At 37.9% G+C, this 19,407-nt stretch overlaps 1 protein-coding gene across 5 annotated transcripts in view; it reads right to left on the minus strand.

Annotated features, from left to right (window-relative positions):
* The window catches only part of si:ch211-285f17.1 (sickle tail protein homolog), a 233,006-nt gene that overhangs the window by 123,359 nt on the left and 90,240 nt on the right, over window positions 1–19,407 (minus strand). For 3 of the 5 annotated variants that reach the window (XM_036564672.1, XM_036564674.1, XM_036564673.1), the window contains one exon: window positions 18,790–19,103. In XM_036564672.1, the coding sequence (XP_036420565.1) occupies window positions 18,790–19,103 (314 nt within the window). Of the gene's footprint in view, window positions 1–6,538; window positions 7,140–18,789; window positions 19,104–19,407 lie in introns of those variants that run through there. The other 2 variants (XM_036564676.1, XM_036564677.1) reach the window with 2 other exon arrangements.

Here is a 19,407-nt window from a genome sequence, read left to right on the forward strand (position 1 = left end):
TATTGCACTTTTAAGTGAAACCAGCCACATCAAAATGGAGCTATAAATGGACGTTTCACACAAAAAGATGACAATATCACTTGCATGTGAATTATCAACATAATCAGGTAAGGATCATTTCTTAAGTCAGCTGCACATAACAAAAGAATGTTATGCATGACTCATTGTGCTAAATAGCCAGTTGCTTTTACTTTCAATGTAGCACTGTATTTGTTTCATGTTACGTAAATAGGCAACTGATTTTTTGCTAACAGTTTAAAACCCCAGTTTGGCCCATTAAAGAGCATATATTAGTATAGAAAGTACTGGAAATGTGCTAGTGTGTTTACTGTTTTTCATGTGTTCATTTAGCCCACACCATGTGAGCTTTGGGTAAAAAAATGGTAAATCACACAATGTGGCTGTAAAGAAAATGAAATCAGAGTCAAATAATTCTCATAGCAGTGCATCCGCAATAAAACTTTACTGATTGGTGCAAAAAGACAAAAATATAAAAGTAGGCTATCATGCTCAAATCACTCATACACTACTACCCCACAAGAAGCAACATACAGCTAACAATATATAATGTGCATTTGTTGCATTTGTGGATTTGTTATGGGAGCCTTTTTCTCAATATTGGCTTAACACCAGTCTCTAGTACTATCAACTATAGATATACATATCTAGATGATGCATTGCCTGTTCTCTATCTGAGGCGATACGTCTGCGCGCCTGCCATGTTGGAGCGGTCAAGATCCACTTGTCAACAAATTCACTTGTATTAAGAGGTGAGGAGTTCTCAGGATTAAATCGGCTACAACTTTCTTGTTACTCAACTGATTTTCACCAAATTTGTTTTGTTATTATCCTCAGAAATAGATTAACCTAGCTTGCATAGACTACTCTCGGTAGCTTTTATATCTTTAATAACTGATGGTGCTAATTAGTCAGCCGCACCAGCAGAAAAGTATTCAGTCTGCACCTGACGTTAAAAACCGAGTTTAGCATGAGCTCCGGTAGAAACACGATCAGCAAATCCATCAATGTGTGAACCACTTCTAATCTTAATACATATAGAAATAAAATAAACCTCCTAAAACACAGTAAAAAGGACGAAGCTAAAGCTGGCTTCCTATTTGCCAGCTTCTTTTTTTCCCGTTCCACCTTAAATCGTGCAGCAGTCACTTTCTGGTGCCTGGAGCTGCACCATTCAAGGTGGAACTGGAAAAATCGAACAAGAAGCTGGGTGATGCACAATTTAAGGTGGAACGGAAAATTCGAACAAGAAGCAGGCTGATGCACAATTTAAGGTGGAACGGAAAATTCGAACAAGAAGCTGGCTGATGCACACTTTAAGGTGGAATGGGAAAATTCGAACAAGACACTGGAAAATAAGAAGCTAAATTCAGTTTTGTGTAAGAAGGTGCTAACGTTAATCTATTATGAATATCTACACGGATTAAGGAATGCTATAACTTACCTAGCTACAAAGCATTAACCATCATTGTAAATAAATAACTACTACATAAAGTTAAGACCCCCTGTATAGACTATTAAATGAAATAAGCTTAATATAAAATCAAAGGACAAACAATCGCATCAACAGGTTCACAAAGCCATATCTGCACATAAACATCACACAAACAATACGCATCACAAAAACATGAGTGTGGATCGCTGTGTTCCCTCTGTTATATAATCCTATCCCATTTTCTGAGTGTAATAATCTTGATATAGTATAATTATGGACAGTATCTTCCTTAAACTGCCTCTCTGTAATCATACTGAATGCAGTCCAGCAGCAATGCTGACCTCCCTAAAATGGCGGCACCGTTGACATGTCTGGCTGGACCCAACGCGGCATCCAGGTATGTATATCTATGCTATCAACACCCACAACCACTTGAACCAACCAAGCAGAACATTCACACCATGTTCTTTAACAAATTTAACTCTGAAATCTTGAAAACGGCATTAGCACAACTAGAAATAAATACACAACACTATATAGTAAAGCAATACTAGTAGTAAGCCTTTCGCTCAAATTAAAGGGCATCTGAATCATTCAAGAAAAACAGAAGTCGTACAGCTCTAAAGGACGTTTGACATTGGTTCTCAACATCTCTCTCTCTCTCTGAAAAGCTTCCTTTGTTTTTTTTTCTCTGTTGACCTAGGTATATGGACCATCAAAATCAAAGCACTGCAAGGGGAAAGAGGAGAAAAGAGAAGGAGAGAGAGAGGAGGGATAAGGGGGAAAGGGAAAGGTGTACTCAAAGTAGAAAGAGATAAAGTCAGAGAGGGCCATGTAGCAAGTTGAGGTTGAGATGATGAGTAGCGCAGTCCCAAACCCTCACCCTGCTCATTACTGACCAAGCCTGACCACACCATTCCCATCTCCACTTAGCTCTATACACACATGCACTCACACAAACACATAGCTGCAGGGCAACAAAGTAAATTAAAGTAATCTCTTCTTTCATTGGTTAGGATTAGAGAAGGAAAGGCGAGAACGAAATCAAGGGAGGTAAGCAGCGATAGAAGGACTGAGAGGGAATCAGAGCTATGGGGGGGGCGGGGTGGTTAAAATGAATTATAAAGAAGTGAGTCACAACTTTGAGCTTTCTTCAGCGATATCACTTTCCAAACCTCCATCTAACCTTGATAAATAATAATGCCTTTGTACACTCTTTGTTGGATACACAAACACAGACTGCCAACTAAAGTCTGACTGATATAGGACTTTTAAGACCAATACCGATTTTGATATTTGAGGATTTAACAATCCAACATATCGGCCGATTTTTTTTTTTTAAGAAATACATAAAGATTTCCCCCAACATTTATAGTGTGGTTATTTAAGAGTCCTCACCAAGATAACATGACATGATTCCAAGCAACAATAGAACTACAAAAAGCAAAAAAGTTCAACTTTCCATAATTCCAGGGTTGATTTCTGTTCAGTGAATGCACATGCCCAAGGGCTTGATTTGTGAGGGCAAACGTGAATTTGAGAGGAACTGAATCGGATGCAACACCAGCATACTGTCAGCGTTCAGTCCAACACTCACTGCCAATCATAATTGTACACGTCTGTGTTCCCAAACAGGAGATGAGTGCGAATTCACGTTGCTTCTTTCAGCCACAGCTTGTTTTCTCCACTCGCCATTTTAAACAGCTTGGCTAAACAACCATCCAAGACAGGAAGCTGAAGTTAGCTTCTTATTTGAATGTTCCTCAGGCATCTGAGTGGAACAACTGCATTGTTTAAGGTGGAACATAAAATTTAGCTAAGCTGGCATATAAGACGCTAACTTCACCTCCGTCCAAGGTAGACTAACAAACCAAACCATTTTTTTCAGTTCATGGTTAATATTTCTAGGAATATTCTAAGCTGTGTTAAAACAAACTATACAAGGTATTCTCGTTGTTACACTTGAATACACAGCGCATATTTTCTCACAACTTGGGTCTTGAAACTAGCTCACAAGATCTCAACTACTTTTTTTTAAAATAAATTCTTGTTACTTTCTGCTAGGGATGAAACGATACCACTTTTTTCCTTCTGATACTCAATCCTTATGTACACACAAACACAAAAAAAAGTTTTCTTGGAGAATTTAGAGGCAAATAACTGAAACCAAAATCACAAAGAATTCTATGTAGCTCCGCCCCAAGTACAACAATATTTACATTGTTTAAAATTTTTGCTGTTATTTAAGAATTTAAAAACCATGGGGCCGTATTACAGAAACTTCTTAACTCTAAAATCTTCTGTTTAGTCACCATGACAACTTCAGTTAGGACTGAATTTAGAAAGCTCTTCAAGAGCAACAGTTCTTAATTTCATAATCTTATCCTAACTCCAGATAAGAGGCATCCTAAATTTCTTAATTTCCTAAATTCTGCCCTAACTTTAAGACCTTTAACCCCAATGGTGTCCTAATTTCTGTTTAACCGTCCTTTTCTATTGTTTTTAGGCAGCTGTGACAGGCAGCAAATTTCACTACCAGCATAAAGATGTTACATTTATACTGCAAAGCACTGGTTTCACTTGTGAGACATTTTTTTTTCTCTCTTTGTTTTTAAAAATCCCAGACACTGCAGGCACGATCCCCACCGTCCTCTCTTATTGTGTAAGATCCTTACTTAAGAAAACGGTCAGATCTTAACTTAGAACAAAAATCATAGGAAGCTTCTGTAATACAGCCCCTAACCACTAAGAACATTCATATTTCACAATTTGCATTTGACAAGTGACAATCATTATCATTCTAAGTAATAAAAAATGTTATATTGAACTAAAACTATCTGAGAATGTAATATCTAAAATATTCATATAAAATTATACTGACTGGTGTTACTGGTTATCAGAATTTTAGCACCTTAAAACCAGAATCTGTATTGGCCACTAAATTTTCATATCTGTGCAGCCCTACATCACAGGATATCACCAGTGTTTCTAGGACACTGGCCATTGCATGCTTTATAACAACAGAGATTTAGACCAATTGCAGACAGCCTGTTGCCAAGAACCAGTGGTGTTACACTGTCATATTAGAATTGCAACAACAATTGCAAATAGTAACAACTGTTCCGAACCTCAATAAAGACATCTTAAATTACCACCACCCTTATTTTTACTCCTGATTATTCTGTTTACTATCAAAAGTATGTTTTCCTTTTGACTACCAAAAGTAGATTACACAGCACACTTAAATGAAGATCCCAGCTCTACACAAAACATAAAACAACATGGAGTCTGAAAAAGCACCCAAGCATGAGAATCGGCCAGCCAAACACACAATACAATTGCTGGCTTGGACTTTTACAGTGCAAGCCTAAGACCCTGGGATGGCCTGCCAAGCATTCTTATGTATCAAATCCTACCCGCTGACAGATGATCGGAAACAATGAAATTGCTGGTAGGGGCATCTGCAAGTACGCTGACCTGGGGTGACTGGAGTTTTGTTTAGTGAACATTTAGGACAGGTTCGGAAGAAACTGGCCTTAGATCAGCCAAAAACATGTGCACTCGATCTCTGCCTTAACTGCCAGAAAATTTTACCAAAATAACCAGCATCCTCAAGAAATTAAAGAATATTTATCTAAGTGAACAACTGCACATCAACTTCATTGTTTACACCTCAGCTGTATGTCAACCGTCAGTAAAATATCTATTATGCCTATATTACTGAATACCAATAAAGTACATCTGCTCATATTAAATATATTTGTTTTGATCTGGAAATGTGTATTTAAGATATGTGTGCACTGAGGTTCAAACTCTAAAAACTGGACAGTTAGAATCAGACTCTCACCAAAAAGGTCCAAACAACTTCTGCATTTTGCAACTTAGAAGTCTCTGCAGAATGAGAGTTGTGCTGCAATCTCTTGGTCATCTTTGTATCATACTTCTTTTTGCATTTATAATCATAAAGCCATGCTAAACATAGTTAAAGCCATGATCATGAATTCTAACAAAACACGAGCAAGATTGGTGCTAAATTTTCTAAAACAATAATGGACATACTTCCATTCTAAGATTCATAGATCCCTTAATGCAAGAAATAACAGTTTTTCACATTAGTGATCTATATCTATGCTAATTATCAAATAATCCATTGAACATCGGTTATATCAATAATAATCCGTTGAGTATTTCAAACAAATAATCACATTGATAAAAATCAATTTAATAAAGAGTATAGCACAAATTATTTATTAGTAATTACTGACAAAAAAATACTAGGAATTAGCTATAACATTACTAATCCTTTAGTAAGTACAGAAATAATGAATTGGCTATAGCACAAATAGCACAAAACCCATTAACCTAGGTATAAAAGCAATAAAAGGCCATTCAAAAGTTTTCAGTTGTTCATTTAGGTTATGCCTCCACACAACTGATTAAACGTATATCTACCTATTTGGTGCAGAGGAGTCAACGCAAAAAGGAAAACAGATCGTAGCACACTTTGATATAATCTGACTTTTTCTTAACTTTTAATTCCCACAGAAAGGCTAGTGAAGGTTTTGTTTCAGTGTGACTAACCCAAAAAACACAGAAAATACCACTACATACAACTGTATTTCACTGAAGACCTCGCATAAATAAATGGAATTTATGGTAAATTAACGACGAAGGAGAATTGTCCTGACTCGCAGTCTACAGTTTACCACGGTGTGCCTAATGAGTTAAGTTTAGCTTATGCTGCTACAGCCAAACAACTTGTTGCTAATGTTGAAGGTGTCTCGAAAAGAAGATGTGAATAAAAGGGCTAACAGGCCATCGTGTATGCAGCATTTTTCAGGTAAAAGTTTATAATACAAATAGTCTTTAGAAAAACACCTTTACGTTTTGTTGTCCAGCTACACCTCCGCAGAAAAAGGCAAACTGATAGCACTATGGCTCTCGGGTTTCGGGCAACAAAAAAACCTCTCCAAACATCCGTCTGTTCTCTGGTTGCGGAAAAGCAAGCTTGGACACGAACTGGATTCGCAGCTATTCGTGCAGAAAGTTGAATAAGGAAACTAAGTTACAGTGCTTCGATTTTACCTTTGTTTATCCTGCTAAAGCAACTCGCTCGAACGTCGTTCCTCAGCTGTAGCACCACGTTTGGATCTGGGATGTTGAATAGTGCGTCATGCTGAAGGTTTTAATTCCTGTTACAGGAAAGTAAGAGCGTTCCCGAGGGTGCTTTCTGGGGGTGAAGAAAGTGCATGTAGAAGGGTGTGTGGCGGTGTGCGAGTCCCATACGTGGAAGAGTAGGGCCGTTGTGTTTTTTTCCACCCGTTTTTCAGCAAGCCTACGATGTTCACAGTCTAGCCTGCCTCCCCTTCCCGATTGGCTAGTTAGTCACACTCACAAGCAGTCCGTTTATGGCGCTTTGTGGAGTAGGCGGGGCTTGACCGAATATAGGTGGGAAAAACACGGGTCACCAGCCCATTTTTCCACCTTTTCTCAGCTTACCTGTTTATGGAAGCCCATTCCCCTACGGAGCCCCGCTGGTGACATCATGTATAAATAAAAATAATGCGTGGCCACGCCTTATTAACGCGTGGGAACGAGATCCTAATGCGTGGCCATAACTTAGTAAGGCGTGGGAACTCCTTGTCAACAATACTACCCGTGTTAAAACTACGAGGCTGAATTTAGTTTTTTTTTGCAGCTTCTTGTTTGAATGTTCCTGTTCCACCTTAAATGGTGCAGCAGGTGTGACTAGCTGTCACAAACGTTAGCAAACAAGACAAAATACTGACCTGTTAGTTCGGTGAAACAGCAAAAATAAGATGTTACTCAGCTGTTAAGCGTAAATAGTGAAACCTCCCCATCATGCCTTTCAATCCTCCATGAAGCTGAAGTCAGCTTCTTTTTCGCCGGCTGCTTGTTGGAATTTTCCCGTTCCACCTTAAATGGTGCCCAGTTCAGAACATGACTGCTGCACCATTTAAGGTAGAACGGGAAAAGTCAAACAAAAAGCTGGCGAATGTCCTGAGAAAATATCCCCAGAAAAATGTAACCAGCATTAAAATAATAATTAGGATATTCTGAGAGCCTAAATCAGTTTATCAGGGGTAAGCAGTGATATTAAGCAGAGTCTGTACGGGATTGGCCTGAGTGCAGGTACGTTTGTAGATCTTTTCAAATCAATCTATCGTGTTTCAGTGAGCATCAGATGAAGAACAGAGAACTGCGGCGAAACCTGCTGATTTTGTTCTGACTTCTTTTCATCTGCCCTCAGTCTGTAAATGGAAATGTATGCTGCAAAAACCCACTTAGGGAGGCTGCCAGTCTAATGACGTGAATTCAGTGCGCAGTAGCTTTAGCTCACATGTAGCAATATTCAGATTTCAACTCTTTAACGACCTCGTAATTTGGAGGATTCAGTGGTATTCGGGAGAAGAATGTACACAGGACAAAACGTATCGGGATCTGAACATTTTTATTTAACACAGGGTGCGATAGAGGCGATTTTTCAAAAACCCTATTCATTCTGGTCATAGAGAAATGAAGCTTAGACCCGGAGTTCCTAATATGGGCATAAGAACATGGCGCCGACTACAAAATGACGACATGACTACAGTGGTCGATACACTTCACCCTGACGGTGACCCCCCTTCACACACAAAGCCCCCAACTAAATCCACACCCTGACACCTAATAAAACAATAAACACATATACACAACTTAAACTGGCAGACAACAACAACAAATAAACACAATATGCCCCTTTGTTGGAGGAGGCGCACTACCATGAGACTTTGGCCCAATCCCATTTCTTCCTACCCCTTGTTTTCAAGTGTCACCCTAACCCCTTGGAACTGAGTTACAAGGGGTAGTGGCTGAAATCTTGCCCTACGAAATGGGACAACCCCCAAATAACAACATTGCTTCATTAACAGGCTACCAGCGGTGCTGTGTAAGCGACCCAGCCCAACTTCAGTGATAGCAGAGACAGGAAAAGTTCAGCAACCTCACTGCTGGGCTTTACTTACATTTAGGGCATCATATGCTTTCAAAGAGGGGGTATAAGACCATTTTTTATTATCCCCCATCTCTAATTCTTCAGTGATATGAAGCTGAAGTCAGCTATTTGCCAGCTTCTCATTCGAATTTTCCCGTTCCACCTTAAATGGTGCAGCAGATATTTTCTGGCGCTTTTAGGTGTCAATACTGCTGGACTGTTTAAGGTGGAACGGGAAAGTTAGCTAGCTAGCTACCGACACGTTAGCCTGCTATTAGAGATTTTTTATGCTTATTATGAAGAAAATGACCATAATACATTGAAACAACATTAAACTAAGATAATACAATGGTTATCGCAAATTTTTAACAGAGAAAATAGTTACATTTGTGGGCTTCTTTGGTCGCTCACGCAGCCATCTTGCCGGTTTTTTCCTTTTTCTCCTAACACTCTGTTTGGAGTGCACCTCTGAAAAACCTCAGTTTGAAGGGCGATGTAGCCATAACAATTTGCCCTACCCTTCTATCTCAAAAAAAAATTGGGACACCCTAACCCTAGACGTGAATGCGCAAAACAGAGGTCTAAGGGCTAAGTGGTATGGACAAGGGGTGAAATAGGATTGGGCCTTTGTGTGGGGCCCTCTCTCAGTGCACACGCCAGCCAATAGCAGAACGCTACAATATTTAACATTTAGCCACAAGTATGTGAACAATACAGTATGTTATTGTTCAGAAGTGTGGTGTCTGAGGTAAACATCCGTGCGATGATGGATCAGGGCTGATTGGTGTAATTTGGTGAAAGTACACAGATCCTGTCCAGTCAAATCACGCATCCAAGTTATGTCACTGGATCTCTTCTCTGGTAAAACTAATCCAGCTCGACTAGTGCTTTAGTTTCCCTTACTATCACTTTCCAGATAGCAGGGTGACACTGATAGAGATTTTCTATCAGAATAATTTTGTTCAAGGTTGAAATTTCAATGTCAACTTTATGTTGGATCAGTGTTAAACAGTGAAAGTCTGCAGCTCCTAAAGCTATCCAAAATGACTTTGAATATGCCTTCATTTATAGAGGCCGCAAGATGAAAATCACCAGCTTGTGCCATTGACACTGCAGTGACACTGATGTGGTGGTTGCATGTTAGTGTGTTGTGTGCTGGTACAATTGGATCAGACACAGCATTGCTGCTGGAGTTTTTAAACACCTCAGTGTCACTGATTTTTTTTACATGCACTTAATAATCCGATAACTGCAGAAAATCTGATTTTGTCAGTAATCCGTTCACCACATTTACATGCACTTGAGTAAACAGATAATGGGAAACCCTTTGTCTACATGAGTCAGGCAGTAATCGGATTTCTGATTTGCGACCAGGCAATGAACTCACAGAATAAGACATGACATAAACGGGACAAAAAACTCAATATATCAATATATATCAATATACATCAGATAGTAGATGAAGACTTTTTCATTCCTTCATTCCGTCAAGTGTGTGGTAGGTTTCAGTGTCACTCCAAAAGTGTGTTGTAGCCATCTCGCAGATGCTGTGTTAAATGCTGCTTGCTTTTTCCAGTACTGCAGTTTATTTTTGTACATGCACAGACTGAGAAATCCAAACAAAATCAGAGTAAGAGTGTACATGTGCCGATAAGTCAGATTATTGAAGTGGTCCTGACCATTGAAGAACAGGGTAAAAGGGAACTAACAAAGTATGCAGAGAAACAGATGGACCACAGTCTGTAATTGTAGAACTACAAAAGTGTATATGTGTGGTAAGCGGAGCTGTTAAAATTGACAATGACTGTAGAAACAAGGAGGTGGTTTTAAATGTTATGGCTGATTGGTGTGCATTGATATTTAGTAGACCGAGAGATCATACATAACACATATGCCAATGCAAACTCTCTTGCGCATTCATCTCACAGCTAGCTGTTGTAAGAAAATAACAAATTTTAAAAGGTCGATGTTTAAGTGAAAGATAATATTGTCTTAAAATTGAATGTTAATCCCAATCTGTTCATGGCTGTTCCTATAGTTAGCTATGGTAATTAGCGAAGACTAACTTTTAACCGTCATTGATCTGAGAATTGCAGCTGTCTGCCTTTGAAATAATAAGAGAGAGAAAGAGAAATATTCTTACTTCTGTGCATTTTGTGCAACAAATGATTATACAACTTGATTTCTTGCTTGAATTTTTCCTCAAACCAAAGTAAAAAAGAGGGCTTGTGAAGTGAGCCTGGTGTTTGGGAATTAATAATTTTATTATTATATGATCAATAATTTTTATCGATACATATCGCGATAAATGTCAAATCATGATTTCTTTCACGTTTGAAGGCTGATTTTGCTCCTGGGTGGTTAATTGTGGTTTTAAACTATCACTTATGGTCCGATCATGACAAACACTCGGCAAACAGTGGAACATTTCACTAATCTGTCATGGAAGAGTGGGACAAAGTTTCTGAGCTGTTTTTATCAGCTTGAAAAGCACAGCTGCAATTTTTGTAATAGTCATGATTTAAGAAAGAAAACAGATTATTTTTAGCTGTCTGGTGACGAGTGCTCGGCTACCCCGTTACAAATGCTAAACAAGTGGCCAACAACAGTGCTAAACTCTTTAGTTTCTCAACAACATCAACTCGGTTCGGTAGTCACTCCTACCACATCCATGTCAGAGCATATCACAGTATTCAGACACCAGCTAGCGATGATTGGATTTCTTTATGCTATTGTAGTAGTTTAAGGGGTGAATCTGACGTTCACTGTGTAAACTGCAGTGTGAATCTCTCACACCAGTCACAGAGTCCTCCTTTTAGATATGTTTAAACTGAAAGCGGTGATTTTGTGTCTTGTTTGATCTACCGTATCATCAATTTACCGTGTTGTGCTGGAGCGCTGCTTCAAGTTAGCCAGCAGCTAAAAACAGTTAGCCTGGAAAGACAGCGCTGTCACGCTCTGCAATGCCTCAGAGCTTCCTCAGTTTACTTTCGAACATGAACCCACTTCTTTCTTTCACCTTCGTTGCTCGAGAATGCACTAATACTAAAATATGACGGTTTGGCGCTGTAACACGGCACTGCAGACGTGATTTAACACCGCTAAAGTTGTTAGGATGCACGGAAAGAGGTGAGTTCGCTGTAGGACAGTACAGTTACACCACTGACCTCGTCACTCACACCCGGTCACAGGAGAACAGATCGCCGGTCGCTCCACTCAAACAGGGACTGTATAACTCCGCGTTTCAGCCATTGCTAAAGTATATTTGGTGACCCTTTTTTTACTCGTGGCCCCCTCCCTCTCTAATCGAGTTGAAAAACTCGGAAGTGCGCCCTCTCCTGGCGACAGCAGAGTAGTGTCGCTTTCCTTGCAGTAGAAAACGGGAGAATGGTGTATTATATCGAACATTTATCGAACCTGTTTTATCGCTCTATCGAGGAAAAGTTATATTGCGATACTTATCATTATCGTTTTATCGCCCAGCCCTAGTTTGCTTTTTATAAATCTATAAAGCAGGCTGTCTTTGATTTTCTTGAGACAATGACTTACTATCCCCAAATAATTACTTACATTCTTGAAATTTAATTATTTAAAATTTAAACTCATTATCTCCAAATCATGTGGGAATTTTGTCTTAATAGCTCAAAATCTTAAAAAAAAAGTAATTATTTCACAACACTATGGCAATATTTTGGAAAATAAGTAATTAATTTGAAATTCTAAGCCACTATTTCAAGAAAATAAAACAATTATTACTAAGATACTAAGTCAAAATTTTGACATATGTCTTGTGGGAAAAAAATGACAGGCAAGTTTTTTCTCCTCTATCTGGCAGGAATGAGCTTCCATACCTTTCGTATCATACCTTATTAACATCAACTATAATCATAATCTATACTGGGTACCAGTATAAATCTGTAAAATACAGAACTGCACTGACTGAAATTGTGTCCACAGAAAGAGGAATTAAATGTCCAAAGTATGTAATTCTATAATACTATTAATCATTTTATGTCTTAGATACTAGCTTCATTCATTACTGTGTCCATTTAATGGTGGCTGCAAAAAATACATTTTGAAAGGTTAAGCCTGCATGATGTAAATGAACCTCCGAAATGTAATTTTATCAATAGATATTGTGACTGGGATATATAAAAGAAAGAAAATTGTGTGAAGTGTGAATTATGGCTACAGTCTGCAAGACTTGGCTTGCTTCAGTATGTACACATATTAGCTTCAGTTGAAGACATAATGGCTAACACAGCTGAAGTAAATGCTTAGCTTTATTTGAGGCTCAGCTTTTCTCTTCTGTAAATTCACTTGTCATTGGCAGTGTATCAGGTATTGGCCTGTCCAGCACATGCCATGCCATGAGCACACATCTCATCGTGAGTCATGAGGCACAGCATGTTGGTCATGGCCTGCTTTAGTCGGATTGTGTTTCTGTCACCAGGGAAAAGGTCAGGATTCTGGATCAGACTTATATTTTGTCACGCTAAGACAAACTAAATGCAACAAACAGAAGAGACATACATTCAGTCATTCTCATTATCGCACTAACTGTGTCTGATTGTCTGGCAATAATGGTTAAAAAAACAATTAGGATTATTATGATCAATATTGAAATTATGGTCATTTATCACAACTGTTATTCAGACAGGAACAAAATTGTTTAGCCTTTAAATATACAAGTTATTCATTATTCAATATGAGAAAAAAAACTCTTTTGGACTCCCGGCTATGGATGGCTGTAGCATCACCTGGAATCGAACTCGCAATCTCCTGATGATAGGGCCAACGCTTGGACGGTTGCGCCACTCGGGAGCCCCCAAAGGGTTATTCTTTGATGTGTTTGATGTGTTTTGCAGTATTCTGTATTGCAGCATTGCATTACTGATTTGTGCTAAATACTAAATATAAACAAAATTAGACTTAATAAATAAATAAATACAGCACCAAATAGAAATGATGTGCAGCTATAGAAAAGACTGTTACATTATGCTTACTGGATTTTTTTTTTCAGATAATGAGCAGTGAACTTGATATCAACAAATGTCTTCTAAGCTTACTTAATATTGATATTGCTAAAAAAGCGGTAAATCTGAAAAAAGTAACTTTTCTTTGGGCACTATTTACTCTGCATGTACCTCTCAATTGTGAATGAATTATAAAAAAAGCTTTAGTACAAAACGTTCTCTAAAACTGACTGTAAGACAATGTCTTATATATTATACAGCATATTCATAACCATTTCCTCATAAAATTCTGTGACTTAGCTTTTGGAGTTATTATGAATGCTTCAGGTGTCTGGTTCCTATCACCACCACTGTCAAGAATTCTAACTCTCTTAAATGACGCATTCACAACAAATCACTCTGAATGACATCTTAACCATTTAATTATGCAAACATTTTACACAAACATTTTTCGCAAACACTCACCCAGTGAGTGACCCAGTGAACGTGTAAGCACTGCTGATGGTAAATTTAAAGTATGAAAGCCCATTTCTACCAGACAGAGGAGAAAACCAACCTATAATTTTTGTCTTCTCTCTGTTTCTGACAGTAGTACGTCAAAAAAATTATTTCGTATTTTAAAATAATTGCTTACTTTCCTGATATATTAACTTAGCATCTCCAAATAATGACTTCTTTACTTAAAATAATAACTTTCTTTGAAATAATGACTTATGCGAAATATTGATTTAGTATTTTAGAATAATTAATTATTTTCTTGAAATATTTATTTAATATCTTGAAATGATGATGACTTGTTTTCTCCATATTTTGCTTATATAAGTTATTTTGAGATAATATGTTATTATCACAATATAACAGTCATTATTTTGACATTTGACACACACGCACGCACACATTTAGACTTTTCTCAAACACACTCCGTCATTAACTCGCTGAGTCTGCCAATCAGCAGCATTGTTCAACTGCTGCAGCTCTTAAGAGCAGCTAAAGAGCCTTTTGTTTCCAGCCAAAGTAAACACATACACACACACACACACACACACACACACACACAGCAGGAAAATGTCGGCCTCCCTGCCCCCAACACCCCGCCCTCAGGCAATCCAAATAACATTCCACAACCCACTGAGTGAATGTGTGTTTGAGAAGCAGTGATGTTTGTAGGGAAGAGAGAGAGAGAGAGAGAGAGAGAGAGAGAAGGAGAGAAAGTCAAGACAACAAAGAAAGAGGAAAGGTTATATTATAAGTGCAGCGTAGCACAATCAAAATTAGGTTATATTATAAGTGCAGCGTAGTCCAATCAAAATATGGTACAGTTTCTCAGTATTACAAATAAGTTACAGATTTATAATGCACTCATAGTTGGTTCCAATCGGTAATGTTGAGTGAGATCTACTCACTGGCCACTTTAATAGAAACATTTTTTAAAGTTTGAACATAAAAATAAAGCTAATAAAGGAATGAAATAACCCCTTGTAATATTAACAGATCATATACTGGGAAAATGGGGAAAGTGATCATTATTTTAACTGATACTCTCATTAATTAAAAACAAAAAAAATAAGTAAGTTCAACCTTGTCCTGTATCTGTTTTTGCCCGCCATAGAAGACTACAGCCTAATGAAGCTAAAACCTTGCTTAAAAAAAAAAAAAAATTCTGCTTGCTTACCAGAAGTTGAAACTGGCCTACAACATGTCCAAATTTAAATGTCTGAAACAGGGAGGGGACACAATCACAGTACCAGTAGAAACAGAAAGAGAGCGAGAAAGAAGGAGAGAAAGTAAGAAAGAGTGTGAAAGAAGGAAATAGAAAGAAAAAGATATGAAGTAGAGAGAGAAAGAGACAGTGAGAAAGAGACAGAGAAGGAGAAAAAGGAGAAAAAGGAAGAATGACAAAAAAAATGCTGCATTGATACAATAGCTCAAAATAATGAAGCGTGAAATAACGTGGTCTTTCTACTTCAGACGTCAAACACTTCAAATAAGAAGCATCAAAAGTTTACTTGAACTCTTGATTTTACCAGAGTTGGAGATAAAACAGCAAAAGGAAAGTGGACTTAACTAGTGAAATGTGAAACATGCAGTGCCCTCCACAAATATGGGCACCTCTGGCAAACATGAGCAAAACAGGCTGTAAAAAACGTTTTTTTATTGTTTATCCACTATGGAATCTCCTGTTCAGCTCATCCTACAGTTTTTCTATGCGGTTTAGGTCAGGTCACTGTAGTGGCCATGGCAAATCCTTAATTCTGTGGTCAGTGAACCTTTTTTTTTTGCTGATTTTGACATGTGCTTTGGATCATTGTTTATCTGGAAGATCTAAACTATGGTCCAGTTTAAGCTTCTTGGCTGAGGCAGTCAGGTTTTGATTTTATTTCTGCTGGTACTTGGAGTCTGTCATGCCATGTATTTGAATAAATGGTCCAGGGCCTTGGGAAGAAAAACAGCCCCACAGTGTCACAGATCCACCACCATACTTTCTTTCTTCTGGCAACTCCTCCATACAACTTGTGGTTATATAGGTGGTGTTTGGTTGTGGTTTGGGAGACGTTCTGACCCCAAGACCTAATTTCTGCAATTCCCCGTCTGTGATTCTTGGAGATTCTTTGTCCTCTCAACCCATCCTCATCACTCTGTGTGAGGTCAGTATAGACATATGTCCTCTTCCTGGCAGATTCTTAACATCTTTGGTTGTTTTAAACTTCATAATTATTGACCTAATAGTGGTAAAGGGCATTTTTAACTGTTTAGCTATATGCTTATAGCCATTTCTTGATTTATGCAGCTCAACAACCTTTTCTTGTACATCACTGCTGTATCCTCTGGTCTTTCTCATGACAATTGAAGACTAAGGTAATTTGGCCTGTGTTTCATCTCATATATTCTTTAGTAAACAGGAAGTCATGGCTGATCATCTAAGCATTCTTATTGGCTTAGGTGAACTTAAAAACATAAAATATGAATGGGAATATACTTCAGTTAGATTTCACTCTAAAGAAATTTTAAACTGTGACACAGAGATTTCATGACAAGATTTATTTTTTCTTTTATCATTATACTTAAATAAAGGCTAGAATTTTGCTAATATCTTGAATAAAAGATCAAAAGGTTAGGTAATTAATTAATGAATATTTTTACAGCTCCTTTTACTCAGGATTAACAAGGGTGCCAATATTTGTGGGGGGCACTGTAAATCCCTAAGCATCAAAGCTGGTTAACCAATGCTGAAAAAAAATCACAAAACAATAAATAAGAGTGAATAAAATAGCAAAAAGATCTTTTCACAATACACAACATGTATCCTGTAATAAACTGAAATGAACAAAACGCACTAGCAAAACAGTGATGTCAGTTTTCCATTTCCATACTTCTGACCACAAAGTTAAAATCCTATAATTTTTGGAAACAGCCTTTTTCTAGGGTGCCAAACACAGACAGAACTGTTTGATTCTGAGAGCTCACTTTATGTTTAGAATTATAAGGTTCTACCTGTGAATAAACCTAAATAGAATCATCACACTATTTCAGATATGGATTCTGTTTTAATTAATATGTAAAATACATTATATGTTGGTAAATATGAAGCCAATTGTTTATAGGAAAACTGTGTATTACTTGTTTAGTTTTTCACTTATGTTTATTTTATTTTTTCAAACATTTGCACAGATTTCATGACTTACATCAATATTAAGCATGTTAATATAAAAATATACAGATGAGAATTATGAAGAAAGCTCTTTGTCTGTTTTGTAATAATGATAATTGAACTGACTGTCTACTAACATTAGCAATGTGTCTTGCAAGTAACTGCTTCTAACGTGAAAAAAGGTTATTTTTCCATCTTACCATTTAAGCACTAAATGATTAACTATATGCACAAAAGGATCAGGGAAGAAAATCAAAAATAGATAAAATAAGACTAGGCTTACACCCAGTCATCATTTTTTATATCATTTTACAATATATGCAGCTTTGTAGAAGCACTGATGATAGCCATGATCTACTGTATATGTGTATGGTGATGTATTTTTTTTTAACAATAATGACAATATATTCCACCCCTACACACTGTCCATCTGTTATGTACGTATGTTAGATCAGCCTCAGTTGATCCTGGATACAAAGCATGAAAATTGGACTTGTCATTTGCCAGCAGTGTGTAGCGCAATCAAAATAAGGTACAGTTTCTCAGTATTACAAAGTTACAGATTTATAATGCACTCACAGTTGGTTCCAATCAGTAATGTCGAGTGAGAACTACTCACTGGCCACTTTTCTTTCTGAAGCCTCATCTAACAAACTTCACTTGAGCTAATAAAGGAATGAAATGACCCCTGAGAAATGGTCTTGTAATATTAACAGATCATATGCTGGGAAAATGAGGAAAGTGATCATTAATTTAACTGATACTCTCATCAATTAAAAACCAAAAATAAGTCAGTTAAATCTTGTCCTGTATCTGTGTTTTTGCCTGCCATAGAAGACCTGCGAGCCAGACTACAGCCTAATAAAGATAAAAGCTTGCATAAAAAAAAGTCTGCTTGCTTACCAGACGTTGAAACTGGCCTACAACATGTCCAAATTTAAATGTCTGAAACAGGGAGTTTAAAAAAAAAAAACACAATCACAGTACCAACAGATGGGCTACAGTCTATAAGTGTTTACCTATATGTGTATGTGGAGCTCCTAAGGTGGTGAGTGAGTGGAGGCATACGGTGGGGGTTTATAATGGAATGAATGAGTGAATGTATTGCATTGCATTACTTTTCAACCCCAAACTGAGTACTGAATGGCTTTGAAATGTTGACTTTCTTTTTCTTACTTCTTCCATCATTCCTGCTAGTTCAACAAGGAACAGAGACAAAGCCCCACTAGGCAACCTGCTGACTGCTTTAAGACAATTAGGCATACCACACAGGCCAGAACAATTATGACATTTTGAAAAGCGGTATTTGATGAGAGGGATTTCAGTATTTGAGTCTTATTTTGCATCATCATATTCTCAGCAATTTATGTAATAGGCGCTAAATATGTCCCATGTTCAGTTTGATTGCTAACTAACCTGTCACTAAATTAGCACACTCATATTTTACAGCCAGTTTGTTATCCTCCAATTTGTATATTTCAGCATAATGGACCATCATAGGTTTAAGCCTATTTTGTGTCAAAAAACCCACATATACCACCTCACCAAATCATAGTTATACAGAAATACTGACAAAGTCTTTGGTTTTAATGCAAAAAATGTAAAATTAGCACTGAAAGTAACAACATTAAAACAAATACCAATCTGTACAATCTTAAGTCCTGAATTTATGAAGCATGTTTTTGAGCACAAGGGATCTTTAAAGTGTCTGACTGACCTGTTCTCGCAGTCTCTCCTGGTGGCCCATGATGGCTGAGGCGTGGTGGGGGTACTTCTGCTTCAAGTGCTCCAGGAAGGCCTCTCTCTTCTTGTCCATTTCAGAGGGCTGCATGGCTAGTATTTCTCGCGAGCTCCGCGCTCCTCCCACTGTGTGTCGGCGGGGAACTCCCAGCTGGCTTCCTTTAGGGTCCCTGCGTATCCCTGGGCTGTTAGAGGATGCTCCAGCTGAGGCAGTGCCCCCCACAGGCTGCTTGCGATGTAGGTGCTCAGCGTCCTCTGGAGAGGTACCCTTCAGATTTCCTTTTAGTGGCTCTGGAAAAAGACAGAGAACAGGCGGTGACGATGACGATTATGATGAATGATAGTTGTACAGTGAGTGTGTATGCAAACTAGAGTTTCCGCTAGTAAATGTTGGTGCTGGTCATCGCATTTGTGAATGATTCATGAACAAATGTACATTATTCTAGGGAAAATGCCTGCATGTCAGCATTCCACCATCCAAAACACAAAGCCTTTGTTTATTTTGTTTACCACACTGCCACAACAATGCCAAGGTGGGCTAGTGGAATGTTATATTAGCAGCAAGTTAACTGCGGTCTATATTCACATTAAATGG

The sequence above is a fragment of the Colossoma macropomum genome, unplaced genomic scaffold (assembly GCF_904425465.1).
Source record: "Colossoma macropomum unplaced genomic scaffold, Colossoma_macropomum, whole genome shotgun sequence".
Classification (NCBI taxonomy): Eukaryota; Metazoa; Chordata; class Actinopteri; order Characiformes; family Serrasalmidae; genus Colossoma; species Colossoma macropomum.